This window comes from Sander lucioperca, chromosome 6 (assembly GCF_008315115.2).
Source record: "Sander lucioperca isolate FBNREF2018 chromosome 6, SLUC_FBN_1.2, whole genome shotgun sequence".
In the NCBI taxonomy this organism is placed as follows: domain Eukaryota; kingdom Metazoa; phylum Chordata; class Actinopteri; order Perciformes; family Percidae; genus Sander; species Sander lucioperca.
In genome coordinates, this window is record NC_050178.1 from 4762664 (window position 1) to 4778042 (window position 15379).

Consider the following 15379-nt stretch of genomic DNA (forward strand, 5'->3'; position numbering starts at 1 on the left):
CTGTCTTTTTGTACCGACTAAAAGTGAGTACCTGATAGAGGTCAGTACGCTGAGCATAGCTATGATTAGGAAATATTATGCCATAGGATGAGAACTTCAACATCTAATTATGCCTGGTGGCATTCAACACAAAACAAAATGCTCACCAAATAGTGCATGATATTAACACACGCTGCTTTGCTGTCATTTTTATTTTTCCTAAATTATTCGCTAATAAATTGCTTGAGCATGGTTTGACTGATTTCTTAACTTGACTTAATCATGAGATAAGCTCCACAGTTACAAACTAACTTTTTCTGGGTTTCTAACGTTTCTGTCTTACTGTAGTTGATTATTGAAATATGTGCAATAATGACATGTCACAAGCAGGCTCTACTGATTAAAAAAGTGCCCCTCCCAAGCATTGATTAATCCAAATGATTCAAATAATCCTAAATTATTTCCGACTTGTTGTTTATGTGCACAAAGATATAATTCAATATCCCAGCCTTCTGCAAAATATTTCAAATCCAATTGGCTCAGAATAATGCAGGGTGGGGTTGTCACAAACAAACAACACAGTGCAAAGGACAATGAAAATAAATTACTTTTATGTATTTCATGTTGTCAGCGAGGGCAGCTAAGTTATATTTAAATGATTTATTGGTGCATGAACAGCGCACAAGGTCACAAAAAGTGTATGCAGCATGCAGGTGTGCATGTCTGGATGGTTGTGCATTTGTACGTATATGTGTGTTTTTGAAGGTGTATACGATGGTTCTGCAGTGATGATATAGCAATGGCCGTTTGTTACAAGTCTGGTAATAAGAGCATTAAAGGAGATACAGATAATGACGCTTGTGTCATGTTTTAAAGATGGTTAACAGCGAGGCATCCAGCGAGGTGCTTTCACTGTAAGACTCAGACATGCTTTTTTTCCTAGTTCTTGAACAATATCCACACTGATAGATCACATCAACTGACTTTTTCTATCATTACCACTTCTTACTTTGTGTTCCAAAGCACAACACACAGAGGTGTCCTAATTGACTCATTGTGTGCACACCTTTTAAAATGCATTCGTAGGTGGCTGGGTTGATTCGGTGGGTAGAGCAGGTGCACATATACTGAGAGGTTTATACCTCAACGCAGAGGTCCAGGGTTCGAATCCGACCTGTGACGATTTCCTGCATGTCTTCCCCCTCTCTCTCCCCTTTCTCACCTAGCTATCCTATCAAATAAAGGCGGAAAAGCCCAAAAAATAATCTTAAAAAATAAATAAATGCATTAGTAGGTCTAAAAATGGTGCATTTCACTGCATGGTACAAATGTTGTGGTCTTGTGCACAGGCATTTTTATGGTAGGCCTATACATAAAGATTCAGTGGTCTAAAAACTACAACATCCCATGTAAGTTCATTTTAAAATGCCACAAACATCCAAAGGCAATTACTTACTTACTTTATCATGTATTAATATGTCAAAGTACGATGCAGTATAAAAACAAGATTAAGAGTCTGCAGCCATGCTTGCATCTCTGTGAGGCTGTATTCAGGCCATATAATAATAATGGATGAAGCTTCCGGGCCTGAAAAGTGAAGCCAATACGGAAGTGCCTTAAACCTACATTCTATCTAATTTCCATAAGGGTATAATGAGTTTGTGGCCTCAATCGCTACTTTCAAGTCTTTTTCAATACAGCATGATGTTCATTTTGTAAATAAAGGTCCCATTTATTTTAAAATTGACGATCAAGCAGGGGATGTTTTAGGGGCGTGGCTACACACCAACCTCTGTCCGTGTTTCTTGAACTTTGACCCTCTCTGTGTGTTTTCACGTCATCAAAGCTAATTGGGACCCTTTGGTCGCCTAGAAATGCCTAACCAAGCTAGCTAGCTATCGCTAGCGTTAGCTGGTAACAATCTTTTTTTCTGTTCCACCGTACATGCAGATGCATGGCAGCAGTACCTGGAGTTCCGTGTTTACCAGCAGATAAAACTCCACTGGATGACCCTCTTCAGAAATGTTGAAAACAACACTGGCTTGGCCACGTCATCCTCCCTAGCGCTAACCTCTCGTCAAAAATTGTCACATCCGGTTGCAAAAAAAAAAAAAATGGCAACGGATGTATTGCTACTAAATGTTAGTCAGCATGCTAACATGCTCACAATGACATATGTCAATGAGTGCTATAATGTGAGCAGGTAATGGAAGGAATAAGGAATAATGTTCATCATCTTAGCTTAGGGTGTTAGCATGCTAACATTTTTTAATTTGCACTAAGAACACAGGATGATGGAAATGCCATTAGTTTTGCAGGTTTCTCTGTGTGTGTGTGTGTGTGTGTGTGTGTGTGTGTGTGTGTGTGTGTGTGTGTGTGTGTGTGTGTGTGTGTGTGTGTGTGTGGACCTGTAGTGCAAATCATCACCATGCTAGTAGAGGATTGATCCAACCAATATCCCAGCCACATCTCTTACATCCAACATTCATGACAATTACCTTTGCTGCAATAGATGAGCCAGGCTTTTCCAGAAGGTCCCAAAGTTTCTTTCGTTTTTCAGCACAGCAAGTGTTGTCAAATTCTTCTCCCTCTATGTCTTTCATATTGTCAGCCTCTCGTTTGAGCTCCTCATTCATTTGCTCCTTTTTCTGGTGGTACCTCGCCTGGCAACACGACTCCAGGTAGATCTCGTCAATGCCCCAGTAGTCGAGTTCTTGACTGAACGACAGGGCACACATTTCTTCCATCATGTGCAGCTTACCCGTGCGGTAGAAGTTCAGAATTGAAGTGAATGCCCCTGGATGTCGGTCAAAAAAGTACTCATTCTCCTCAAGGTTGTAGTCATCGCACACTTCCATCAGAGACTCATGGGCGTTACAATCTCTTAACTTTCCCAAACGTGTTCGTGGTAACCTATCTAACGTTCGCCACAAGACCTCATGTGGGAGACCCCCAACATTCAGCCTTACTCTACGGAAACATGACTTGCTGCGAATGATGTCCACCGGTTCAGGTGGCAGCAATGATGTTGAGCGGGAGCCAGCTTTATTTAACTCTGCCAAGGATTTCTCCATGATGACTTTAGGTTGAGGAATCAGGCAAACATCCAGGGCTATGGACTACAGCTGGTCCTATTTTCTTTCATTATTTTATCTAAAGGATTCAAAACAAAGAAAAAAAGAAATCATTAGTATTCTAGGATTAGCCCCAAATGTTAAGGCCCACACCTTAATCATTCGATTCAGAACTTTTATGGTGATTAAGGATTTAGGCGTGAGCCCCAGGCGTAATTCAGAGCAGTGGCTCCTAACCCGGAGGTCAGGAGTCAATAAGATTAATCTGACAGGTATCAAGATAATTTCAGATGATGAGGGCTCACAAGCCAAAACCAATGGTTCCAATGGTTTTCGGTGCCACATGGTTTGTCATGCTAGTACGTTATTAGATTAATCAATTGAATATTGGCAAGTACAATTATATAATGTAATGCAGGGTCCTGAAGACCAGATTCAAAATCATTGGCTTAAAAAATCTTTTAAAAAAAAGATAGATTAAGTATACTATTATTTCAAGGCATTTAAGTCTTGTTATGATCACCACATCTGCAGTATCATTGTATTAGTTTTTTTTTTTTCAGGATATTTCACTGTTGATTGCTGATTACTGAAAATGATTTCCTGCGTCAACAATAAACAAGATTATGATTCTTCATATGACTCACACTTTTTGGTAGCTAACAAGAAAGACAAGTGGAAACTTTTTTATATTGTTCTGTCATTAGCTAAACCTAAAGAAACATAATTTAATGTTCTTGCTCAGCAAAAGTTAAAAAAGCAAAACAAAAAAACATTTAAAGTCAACAGGAAACTGCAGGGTCCTGGAGACAATAATTCAAAATCACGAGGCTCCGAGGGAGAAAAATAAGAAACAGTTAAATTGTATTATTGTATTTGGATATTTCACTAGTATCTTTTATAAATTCTTTTCTGAATCAACAACACATCTATGATGATTCATGCATACAGTAGAGTTAGAGTTAGAAGTTAATAAAGGGAGGGGGTAACGGAAGCCTCACTTAATATTCTATTATCACCTAAACCAGTAAACACTATTGAATTGAATTTCCTATGACCACAAACAGTAAAACCTACTTTAAAACATCTTGAAACCCAGCATGGAACTGTAGGCTTGTAGACAAGAATTGAAAATCAATGGTTGAAAAGGCTCCTGGGGAGTGAAATTAACCCCGGATAAATTGAATTATTATCTCTGGATTTTCACTCATTAGTTGCTGTTAACACACCATCTACTGTATAGCATCGTCTTCTTTGATTTTTTTTTCTATTTTTTAAATTATGTCCTGAACCTAAACATATAAAGCCACACCTGCAACATAAATATAGCTACCCTGAGATGTGGGTTCTTGAGATGACTCACATCTGATAGCAGTCTGCAGAATCATACATTTCTATTTGGGGCTAAGAAGAAAAATATTTGGGAACCATGACTAAAACTTTTAAATTTTAAAACTGTACTGACTCATTATTTTGGAGACATCTCCTCTATGGTGACTGATATTAATATCAATAATACAACTGCTGTATTATTGTGTCTGTTTGTAGTTTGTCATCCGTAGCATTTGGGTTGATCACTGCTCATGTGACGCCCATGCAGTGCTGTGGGTGGGGACGCAGGACACCACAGTGATCAGTGTGGTACAAAGTGAGCGCTGTCCACTCTAATGGTGCTGAAACACCAGGAAGCGCTGTTCACTCCCTGAATCATGGCGAGCTCTCTTTGGAAGACTCAGAGAAGAAATAGGCTACATCATCTCCTGACAAACATTATATCACCTATTTCTGACTGCGGACGTGGCACGAGCTGCACATGTTTACATGCTGATCATTTTGTTTATGTCTATGTGATGAGAGCGGGGAAGCCCGGCAACACCTTGGGCCTGCAGATGTGATCATTGATCGCTGCCTGTCACACAAAGTTTCTAACACTTCACAAACACAATTAGGCCTGCGCATTTTGTCAACATAGCCTACATTATAAAGCCCATAGAAAATAAAAATAAAACACGAACACAGGATGTAGAATTGAGGATGGAAATATGTCGGCTTTTGGACAGGGAGTAACAGACTGCGGGGAAGCAGTAACAAGAAATGTTAATTTGAAGGAGCCTCCACCCTCCTATTGGAGTCAGAGCTTCGATAAAATAATTTAGCATTAAACGAGCCACTATAATCACACTCTACTGTTATGCGCAGCTGAACTGAGACTGGCTCATTGTGATGCTTAATCATCTCCAACTGCAATGTTGTAAATGCAAATCATCCATCGTTAAGCATGTATCTGTTTTTCAAAGGCTGCCTGCTCCATATTGGTGCAGTTGTATTGCAGAGTAGTCCTATATCTGCCACTGATAATCTATTACAATTGATATGTTAGCCTACATATGATTCAAATTCCAAAGATTGAAATAAGCTTAAAAAATACCGTAATGAGTTGTTGTCATCCTGCACTGAATCAAACCAGCACGCACGGCTCTGTGAACAATCAATTCGCTGGCACAAACGGAGATGAAGCAGTAGCATTTAAAAAAAGGAGGCGTCGTTATTGGTTTACTTTTGCCAGGGTCTAAACCAATCCATTTCCCCTTCCTCTGCCTCCGACATGGCAGAGAGATCCTTAGCACGATCTATTGCCTACCCGCCGGTTTCCTGCTCCGCATATCGCACCAGTGCTTCGCCCGAAGATCAACAAGTATGCCGAGAGCCCATTCGGACAGACTACCTGTGTTTCCCAGTCAGCTGTGTAAGGAGGCGTCGCATCTCTCTGAAGGTGGATCCATGGCAGCTCAGCGCTCTCTTCCACATCTGATTAACTCTTTCAGCACCGCGCCTTGACGTCTGGATGTATCACTAAAAAGACTTATGGGCACTGTTGGTGTTTACGATATGGATATATAAAAGCATTAGTGTGTAATGTGTAAATGTGAGTAAATATATGAATCGGGTTATATGATATGAAGGCATAAACATGAGCGATAATCAATTAGGTACATGTTCAGAGAAAGGATTTAAATAACCATCTAATATGGAACTTAAGTCAATTTAATGCTATTTACTATAATGGTAGGAGGTTTTTAATGCTGCTTAATATGATTAGTGTAGGTGGTTCCCCTTCTCTTATCTTCACATATAAGCAGTGGTAGAATAAGTATTCAGATCCCCAACATTATATTAATGTACAAATACTCCATTACAAGTACAAATCCTGCACTGGTCAAAGTACGGTACAGTAAATCATACAAAGTACATAAGTATTAGCAGTGAAATGTACCTAAAGTACCAATACTAAAATTACTCATTCTGCTGGAAATGGCCCGTGTGAGTAATATATTAATATATCACATTAGCAGGCTGGTTGGTTCCCAACATATAGGTATTGAGCCCCCAAGTCCATTCTCTGTGTATGTGCGCTGGAGGTTTCAAGTTTCACCTTTCTGTGAGTTGCAATCCATAACTCACATGATACTTCCAAACTAGTTACTAGTGATGTGACAAAATCTTCTCGTACGTAGGTACACATATTAAACTCAAACATTTTAGGTGTGCACAGAGAAACTTTCCCCCCAGACGAACATGAAAAGGGCCTTCTGTCAAACTCTGCACATACACAATTCTGCACAGTGAAGGTCAAACATCCAAGTGAAGTAACAATAAGCTAAACATATTGTTGAGTGAAGGGGGACTTGTTCTACCCAAAGTTTGGAGGCAAAAATGACAAATGAGGTTTACTTTATTTTTCCTTTTTATTGAAAATATTAATAACAAACAAGTTAAATATGATAGATGCACTAAGTAACCATAATAGTATAAATACAGTACATATAACAAAACGTCTTTATCAAGCAACAATTTTACAGTTATATACAGTTCATTCAAATGATGGCGTCATTTCATCGATGTGTCTTCTTAAGTCTGTATCGGACCTGCAGATCTCCGTCCGGCTGGAGCATCCCAAAGCCGTAGCGACTGGGATTAGCTGGTGGCAGTTTAGCCTCTGGGTCGCACAGCTCCAGATCAAGATGGGTCAAGAGCAAGAACACAAATCTAGAGACACAAGAGGCAAAAGCAGTTTAGAGCAAGCCACAGACTGCCCCCGATAAACATGATTAATTAGACAATATTCATTTTAGGTTTCACACATTCAGTGAAATGCAGAAATTATGTGAAAATCATATCAAGGAATCAACCGATCTGAAATAAACAGCAAAATGTCTCAGTCTACACATCAACATCAACAAACCTATCTCCCCCTTTTTGTGTGTTGTGGATTACAAGGATTGACCTTTAACCTTTGCAAATGGATATGTCTGACAAAGGCCCGCTCTCCAAACTGACTGTCCATTATCGAACAATCAATTTATCATTACCCTTAGCCTTTTTCATACAGGTCATTACAGAGTATAAGCGATTACTATATTAAAGCATGTTGCCAGTGGTGGAATGTAACTAAGTGCATTTACTCAAGTATTGTACTTAAGTACAAATGTGAGGTACTTGTACTTTACTTGAGTCTTTTCTTTTCATGTCACCTTCTACTCCGCTACATTTCAGAGAAAAATATTGTACTTTTTATTCCACTACATTAATCTGACAGCTTTACTTACTAGTAACTTTACAAATTAAACACTTAATTGATTGACAGAACTGTTTGGATTGTTTCCTGTTTTTAAAGTGGGAGGGTTTTCTGCATTGACTACTTTTACTTTTAATACTTTAAGTACATTTTCCTGATAATACTTACACACTTTTACTTGAGTAACATTTTGAATGCAGGACTTTTACTTGTAATGGAATACTTACAGTGTGGGAATAGTACTTTTATTTAACTAAAGGATCTGAATACTTCTTCCACCAATGCATGTTGCTTATAATGATAGAGGGCATGAAAAGCATGATAACAGGGGGAGTGTTATGTGCAGATGGATTTTGCTGGTCTGGTAATTGGGGTGAAATTGCAGGAAATGCTTAGATCATGAATGTATCATTTCAAAACATAAGATGCATCATGGAAATATATATATTTTTAAATGGATCTTTACACTCACTGTTTAATGGCTGTAACAGCAAACTCTTTCCCAACACAGATATTTCTCCCTGCACCCCAGGGCATGGTGTAGTACTTCAGCCTTTTTCCTTCTTTGTAGAACTTATCCTTCACTGTCATATCATCATTTAAGAAGCGATCATACTTGAAAATCTGTTAAGAAGACACAGGAAAAAAAACATGAAGGCATAAAATATGTGCAATATAATATCATGCAAATAGGCTCGATCACATGTCTCCTGCTCAATATCTTCTGTTCAAAATGTGTAATTATCACCTCTAACCATTGAAGACAAATACACAGAATGAACATTGGGATTTGGTCTCTGTCTCTTGCTAGTCAACTCCTACTTGCTTCATTTGTAGGCATTTAGCAGCTCATCCCAAAGGATGTATTCTGTCAGTAAGTTTAAACACACTGCTTAATCTTGCCTCCTCAAGATTGCTTTGTGCACTATAATAAGGCTTACAAATATCGCAATGGAGGTACACAACTATATGTATCATGGAGGTGGTAACAAAATGTTAGATAATTACAGAATCTTTGCACAGTTTGTGTTTGTGCTGTGAATGTTGTCTCTCTTACACAAAACACAAAAGTACCTGTGGTTCTTGGTATATCTGTGGGTCCATTTGAGGGCTGAGGAAGGGGAACAGACACACTTTGTCCCCCTGTCTGAGGTGGTACTCCTGTCCATTGGCCATGTGCAGGATCTTGTCCTGCACCACCTCTCTGTTGATCATTACCGCAGCGGTGAGCCTTAGTGTCTCGCTCAGAACGCTGTCTGCGGAATGGAAAGGACAGCAGAGTGGATAATGTCAGAGGGGTGTCAGCGTGAGTTAAGTCGGCGGTGCCCTTTGGCATAATTTGGAGAGGTACAAACATTTACACGGATGTGAATATATGGAAAAGACAATCATTATTTAACTGAATCAAAGGTCAAACTTTTATTGTCACTGTCATTGTTTCAGTACGCTGCTGTACTTATCTTGTTATTTCCAACAAATCAAATGCCTTTGTTTCCACCTGACTGGAGTGGCTAAACCTCAAGTTATGAGTGAGAAAGTGAACAGCAAGCAGCTGTTACGTACCAAGCACAGGTGTGCTGTGTGCTTCCAGCAGGTTGATGGGGGGATGCTGTACGGAAGTGTCCCGGAGAGTAAGGCCTCTGATCTCTGATTTAACAGCCTTCATGGCCTCAGGGTGAGTGAGCAGAAAGCCAAGGAGCCAAAAGGCAGCAGGTCCAGCATTGCACTGAAAGGAAAAACACTCAACTTAGCACAAACTCACTCCTTTATATAAGCTTCTAGTATTACAAACTGTGCATAAGTTGGTATAGGAGCCATGTATATCTTATCTTATGTTTGTTTATAGCTTGCACCTATTACATAATGTAGGATGTCACAGGGGTTGGTCTGGCAATAATCATATGTATGCACCTGTGCACCTGGAGGACGCTAGAGAGGGGGTGAGATTGAGTTGTTGTATTTTCTGTTGACAGCAAGTTTCACTGTGTTCACGTTCACCTTCACACACAGTATTTTTCAAGTGCTACTGGATTTACTTGTTTTTGTGTTTTCTTGTTTTCAAATGGACAATAAATCTTTAAATGCACATGCTGGAGTGGAACTGGATTATTCAAACGGTGCGTCATAAAAGTGTTGATTGTTCCCTGACTCAGCCTCTCAGCGGTTTATGGAGGTTTCAAAGAAGTCGCTACAGTCGGATTATGTTTTATATATGTAGACATACAATGCATATGATATAGAGATACTTCTGATTATTTATTTACTTTTGGGAATATAATATTTCAGCAACTCTCTGTAAAGCTGCTGTCTAAATATGACAAGATATGAGGAGAAGTCAGTGAATCAGTCCACACTTTGTAGACACTGCTGTCAGCTTCTCGGTAAAGAGACAGCTGAGCCTGTCAGACAGTAATTGCTATGAGTTAAGGAAGCGGTTACTTGTACCTCTGCACATCTCAGGTCAGCTCTCCATTGACAGCAAGGGCGAATGCCCAAAAGCGACTAGAGGTGCATGACAGTGACTTTCTTCCCTCTTAGATCATCAGAACATCGGATCTGATCTCAGATAATGATATGAGTGACTTAGACAGCAGCACAGTGGGGACTTTTAAAGGAATAGTTCAGCATTATAGGAACTATGCTTAGGTAGTCAGATGAGAAGATGTATACCACTTACACGTCTGTACACTAAATATGTAGTTACTGTAGTTGTAGTTTTTACACAACTTACTTTTTGTACAGATTTGTGTGTGTGTGTGTGTGTGTGTGTGTGTGTGTGTGTGTGTGTGTGTGTGTGTGTGTGTGTGTGTTCTATACATGTTATGTATATATCTTACTCTGTTTAATTCTGTGCTTGAATTATGTGGGAGCCAGAGGGAGCCGAGCTCCCATAGAGTGAGGACTGGCTCCCATGAAAGCAACAAAGTCAAAAATCTGAGGGCGTCTCTCACATCTGAAGGTGTCTGCCATATGTGGCATTGTAATGTAATCTTAAACAACGCTCATTAGCCATTCCTGTGCGGTCTCTTACCATTAAAGATGTTAAATTAAAATATAAAATATCTAGGCTACTACGGAACGTAGACCTGAGCCTACCCTACGCTCATGAACGCAGCATGACTGCACTTCACCACCACACCACTAGGCTATGTGATCATTTTGATCGATTTGACAGCACTCGCAAGTCCGAAGAAGTCACCTTGCTTTTAGCTTAATGTGCTTTTGAGGTAAACACCACCAATACATCTTAAATAAATAAATCTGTAGCTACCCTCTGCCATTCAGAGCTCCGGAAAAGTTCCCAGATATTTTTGAAACACCTGTCAGCAATACAATGCAATCTCTGATGGCGGAATATTCAGTGAATAGGCTACCCGACAACATCTCAGTGCAAATTCCGAAACTGTTCGTCTATTTATTTCCATGGTTCAACACACGAGGCGATTGAACACCCAGGTGTTGTTATCACTACGTGCACATTATAAGACTAGAACATTTGGCTGTGCAATGGCTTTATTCATTTCTGCCAGTTAGTATATTTTCCCTGTGTAGAAGTTAAAGACTACATGCATGATTGTGTTTGACACTGAGGATATCTGAGATGGTGGTCTGGGTCAAATGAGTTACGTTTTATTTCATTGTGAAATTGAGAATGACACTCAGACTAAATCGTTTAGTCTATTTCTTTGTATTGCGAAACTGAAATGAAATATGGACTATTACAATCAATAATATGTTGAAATTAATTAATTTTTTTATGAGATAGAGAGACCCCCTTAAAGACAAAAAGATATTTCGAGCACTGGTTTAATTGAACACATTTTATTTTATGTCGCTTTTGTACGAAGCACATTGTGTTACATTAACTTGTATGAAATGTGCTATAGAAATAAAGTTTGATTGATTGATTAAACAAATGAAATATAGCGTGTTCATTTGTGAGCTTTAAAGGTGCTGGTAGGTGGTTTTTGTTTCAGTTTTCAGCTTCAGATAGAGCCAGGCTAGCGGTTTTTCCCTGTTTCCAGTATTTTTCGCTATGCTAAGCTAACCAGCTGCGGGATCCAATTACATCTTTAGCGTATAGACATGAAAGTGGCAACTCTTGAATAAGCATATTTCCCATAATGCCAAACTATTTCTTTAAGGTATAACTTGATTCACTGGCAGCTGTATATTCAGAAAAGCTAGGAATGCAATAAAGTGACTTTCTCGATATGATCAGTAATTATTTTTACATTAAAATACATTTGTGGGGGTGAGAGTGTACAGACACCTCAACACAACACCATCTCTCCTAGAAGGAAAGTAACTAATACATCCATTTAAGTCTATATGTTTCAATCAATAGCATTGCTGTTGTTGTTGTTGTTGTTGATGTTTAAAAATGGAAAGAGAACAACAACCACCAGCTTGTGCAGCACTCATGATGAGGTTGTAGGTGGCTTTAGTGAAATCCAAGCATTGCACTATAAAATGCCAGTCTGCCTGTAACACATGTATAAGCCACAGTCACTCTGGCATGTCCCACTAGTCTCACATCTAATGCCTCTATTCTCTGCAGTGGTGCTCCAGTTTCTGCACATGTTGGAGGAATAGCAGTATTCCCAAACCAGCAGAGCATCGGAAAAAGCCTGTAATGGGTGGCCTGGCAAAGGTTTCTCCTCGCTTAAATACTGTGTGTTACTGGGTGAGCAATCATTGATCCAGGTTAACAAAGGGCTGAAGCTATTACAGTTAAAATGTAGCATAGGTGAACAGCAACCTATGCTACATTTTACAACCTAACAGCTTGCTAGCTCCCCCACCTGGCAGCATGGAGCAATGACACCATATTGATCTATACTTGTCTGGACTGGTGAGGTTGAGGAAGCACGCCTGTGTCAATATTGTTAATAATGGAAACTTTGTAAACTGTAGCCATTTGAAACTAAATCATGAATGAATACTACTTGACAAGAAAATGTATTGATGGTAGTATCCAAGTAAAACAACATCTCCAGTGGAGCTGCATTGTAGTCAGCAGTAGAAAACCTGATAGACAGCCCAAGTTCTGCGTATGAGAAGAAACTTTAGCGGACTAACACAGTTATGTTAATTACATCTAATTACTAAACCTCAAACAAGATAAGGTGTCATGGTAACCGATTCACATAACCACAACTGGCAAAACTCCACTGAGTTACAGGTTGAGGCAGGTAGCTCTGAGTAACTGGCAGAGAGGAATCCACTGCCTCTTACTGCTGCATTGTTGGCAGGCTGAGCACCTTGGGGTGGAATTCAAGCATGCAGTCTGGGTGTGGGAAGTTTGTTTTGGCATCCCTGTGCTTTCTTGTTTGTGTTTGAGAGAAGACAGACAATAAACCAGCTCTCACCTGTGTGGTCCACAGCTGCAGGAGTAAAGCTCTTTTCTGCATTTCTGCATCTACTCCCTCCTCATGCAGGAAGCGATGGTAGCTCTGCTGCCAGGACTTTGACTCTGACCCTTCGCTCAGCCAGTTTGGGGACAGCAGCTCCCACAGTCGCTCCCGTGATAAGTTGGCTGTTTTGCCTTCCCCTGTTGAAGATCCAATAAATGCATACATACCTTACTGTGCTGTACTGTGCAGTCAGACAGGAAACTGAATGTAAAATAATTTTCCTTTCATTTGCATTTGTGCAGCTTACCTCGGTTGAGTGAGCTGCGAGCCAGTTTGGTGAGAAGATGGTCAAACTTGCGGAACTCACTGTAGACTGCAGCAGCATTGTCTCTCCTCTCAAACAATGTAAGGTATCCGGCCCTGAGCACAGCAATACAGTTACAAAATGTCAGTCAGTCAATCCTGGTAGTATAAACACTGACATCATTTGATTTACAGTATTTCGCTGGGTTAAAGTGCTGTGGGTTACCTGAAGAGTAGGCTGTAACAAAGGCTAAAGAGTCCATCCTGTCTCCACTCTGAGGGGCTGCAGTCTTTCTGGTCACTCTGCAGCAGGTTCTGAAGGTGAGTGTTCATTGAGCTGTTGAGCTTGGAGAGACTGAGACCTTGAAAATGCCTGAGGAAATAATACATAGATATTAAGATTTGAATCAGATTTTATCGTGAAGCATAAAGTCTGTGTTTAAAAGATGCATTCCTTACTGTTCCATCCATTTCCTCTCTGCTGCAGGTTTGATGCTTGGCAGCTGCAGACTGAAGATCCGTTTTAGGAGCTGGTTTCTGCTGATGGTGAAGTCCAAGAAGATTGTGTCATTCATTACGGCATCGAAAGAGTTTGGGTCCAACAGCACTGTCACGTAATGACCAGCAACACGAACCTGGGAGGAGATTTTCTATAAAGTCAACTTTTTTGCTAATATTCAGTGAAACATTTTGTTCTACACTGGAAGAATAATGTGTTGCAGTAGCCTATGCAGTACTCATTTCAGATATATTCAGATTAAAAGCATTCATTAACTTGCTATCACCACACATGCATAATGATGTCTTGTTAAAATGAACATGTTGTTGCTGTAATGTGAAAACCTGATTTGCATTTCAGATCATAAACCAGATCAGGTGACAGATTTCTTTGTTCCGTGTGTAAAAACATCTTTGATCCTTTTCTTTCAACCATTACATTTTCGTTGTTGACAGTAAACTTTTCATCTATTTCAAAACAGCTTCTTGTTTCCTTAAACAGTGCCATTTTGGAGACAAACATTATATACTGCGGGTACAACACACAGTCTATTAGAACTTACTGTAAAGATATCCCCATGTCTGTCTTTCATCCGCGCCAAAAACTTTGCGGCATCTTTTCCAAACTCAAGTGCGTGCCCCAACCATGGAAGCACACCTTTGTCCAGAGGTGGCTCATTTTTCTGTCTGTCAAGTATAAGGAAACTCATTAAAATTACAACAATGTGACAAGTTTCATTTACTCATGAATCTTAACCAACAGGTTTGGAGTTAACATGAAGTTGTGACATAAGAACTTTCTGTCATATGGCTAAAAAAGCAGCACATCGGCCATGCTATAAGCCATAAGACAATTTTGAGTTCTATTTCCTTTCCGTGTTGTTTAAAGACAAAACTTAATGCAGAGAATCAGTGTTTAATAGTCAGCATAGTTTAGATATCCAAATTGTATCAGTCAAATAATATTAATATTTGAAGGAAGAGGGAACATATAAATGAATAGCTTTACCTTGTGCGAGTGGCGTATAGGAGAACTAGAAGAAGCAGTCCATTAAGGAGTAAGAATATTGTCCATAACATGTTAAAGTATGATACTTGGTCTGTCCCGCAGATAATTTAATCAATAGCTGCTGGCAACTTACTTATATATGTGAGCCTGGCTCTACTGTAACTAGGCTGCTAGTTGTTAGGAGGCGTGGAAAGGTGTGGTTTGTGACACAAAGTCTTACACAACACTTAGCACACAGTGTTTTTTTTTTTTTAGTAAGGAGTGATGTCAGGTCACATATTTCATGGAGAGTGTCATAACGTCAAGTTCTCAGGGTTGACAACACACAGTTTCCACTTCAATATTGTGAAATGTCTATTTTTACATACAGATGACTTCCCATAACAGGAACAAGTATCTACAGATGACGTTGTCTGTCACACTGAAACCAATGATTCATTCATTCTAATTCTGAGATATGAGCTGTAACAAGTGTTGTTCATGTCAGTGTTTCTCAAATGGGGGTACGTGTACTCCTAGGGGTATTTTGGAGGAAAGCAGGGGGTACGTGAGATATTTAACAAAATGTTTAATAGTTACAAGG

At 39.6% G+C, this 15379-nt stretch overlaps 2 protein-coding genes across 2 annotated transcripts in view; both read right to left on the reverse strand.

Annotated features, from left to right (window-relative positions):
- Window positions 1-5899, reverse strand: part of kcnb1 (potassium voltage-gated channel, Shab-related subfamily, member 1) — a 30866-nt gene extending 24967 nt beyond the window's left edge. Inside the window, exons 1-2 of the mRNA XM_031302098.2 lie at window positions 5482-5899; window positions 2478-3132 (exon numbers count right to left, since the gene is read on the reverse strand). Of these exons, the coding sequence (XP_031157958.1) occupies window positions 2478-3053 (576 nt within the window). The 5' untranslated portion in view covers window positions 3054-3132; window positions 5482-5899. The remainder of the gene's footprint in view (window positions 1-2477; window positions 3133-5481) is intronic.
- Window positions 5900-6780: 881 nt separating this feature from the next.
- On the reverse strand, window positions 6781-15025 carry ptgis (prostaglandin I2 (prostacyclin) synthase). The gene is made up of 10 exons (XM_031302104.2): window positions 14797-15025; window positions 14351-14474; window positions 13749-13924; window positions 13516-13662; window positions 13294-13406; window positions 13002-13183; window positions 9193-9355; window positions 8704-8885; window positions 8102-8253; window positions 6781-7100 (listed from the first exon to the last, which is right to left on the reverse strand). The coding sequence occupies exons 1-10, from the start codon at window positions 14865-14867 to the stop codon at window positions 6947-6949; spliced, it is 1464 nt and encodes a 487-aa protein (XP_031157964.1). The 5' UTR covers window positions 14868-15025; the 3' UTR covers window positions 6781-6946.
- Window positions 15026-15379: the final 354 nt, after the last annotated feature.

Coding starts and splice junctions, on each gene's coding strand:
- ptgis (XM_031302104.2), bottom strand. CDS start 14,867: ATGTTATGGACAATATTCTTACTCCTTAATGGACTGCTTCTTCTAGTT. Junction 13,925..14,350: donor GACATGGGGATATCTTTACA/GTAAGTTCTAAT, acceptor ATCTCCTCCCAG/GTTCGTGTTGCTGGTCATTA. Junction 9,356..13,001: donor TGCAGCTGTGGACCACACAG/GTGAGAGCTGGT, acceptor TTTTCCTTTCAG/TGCAATGCTGGACCTGCTGC.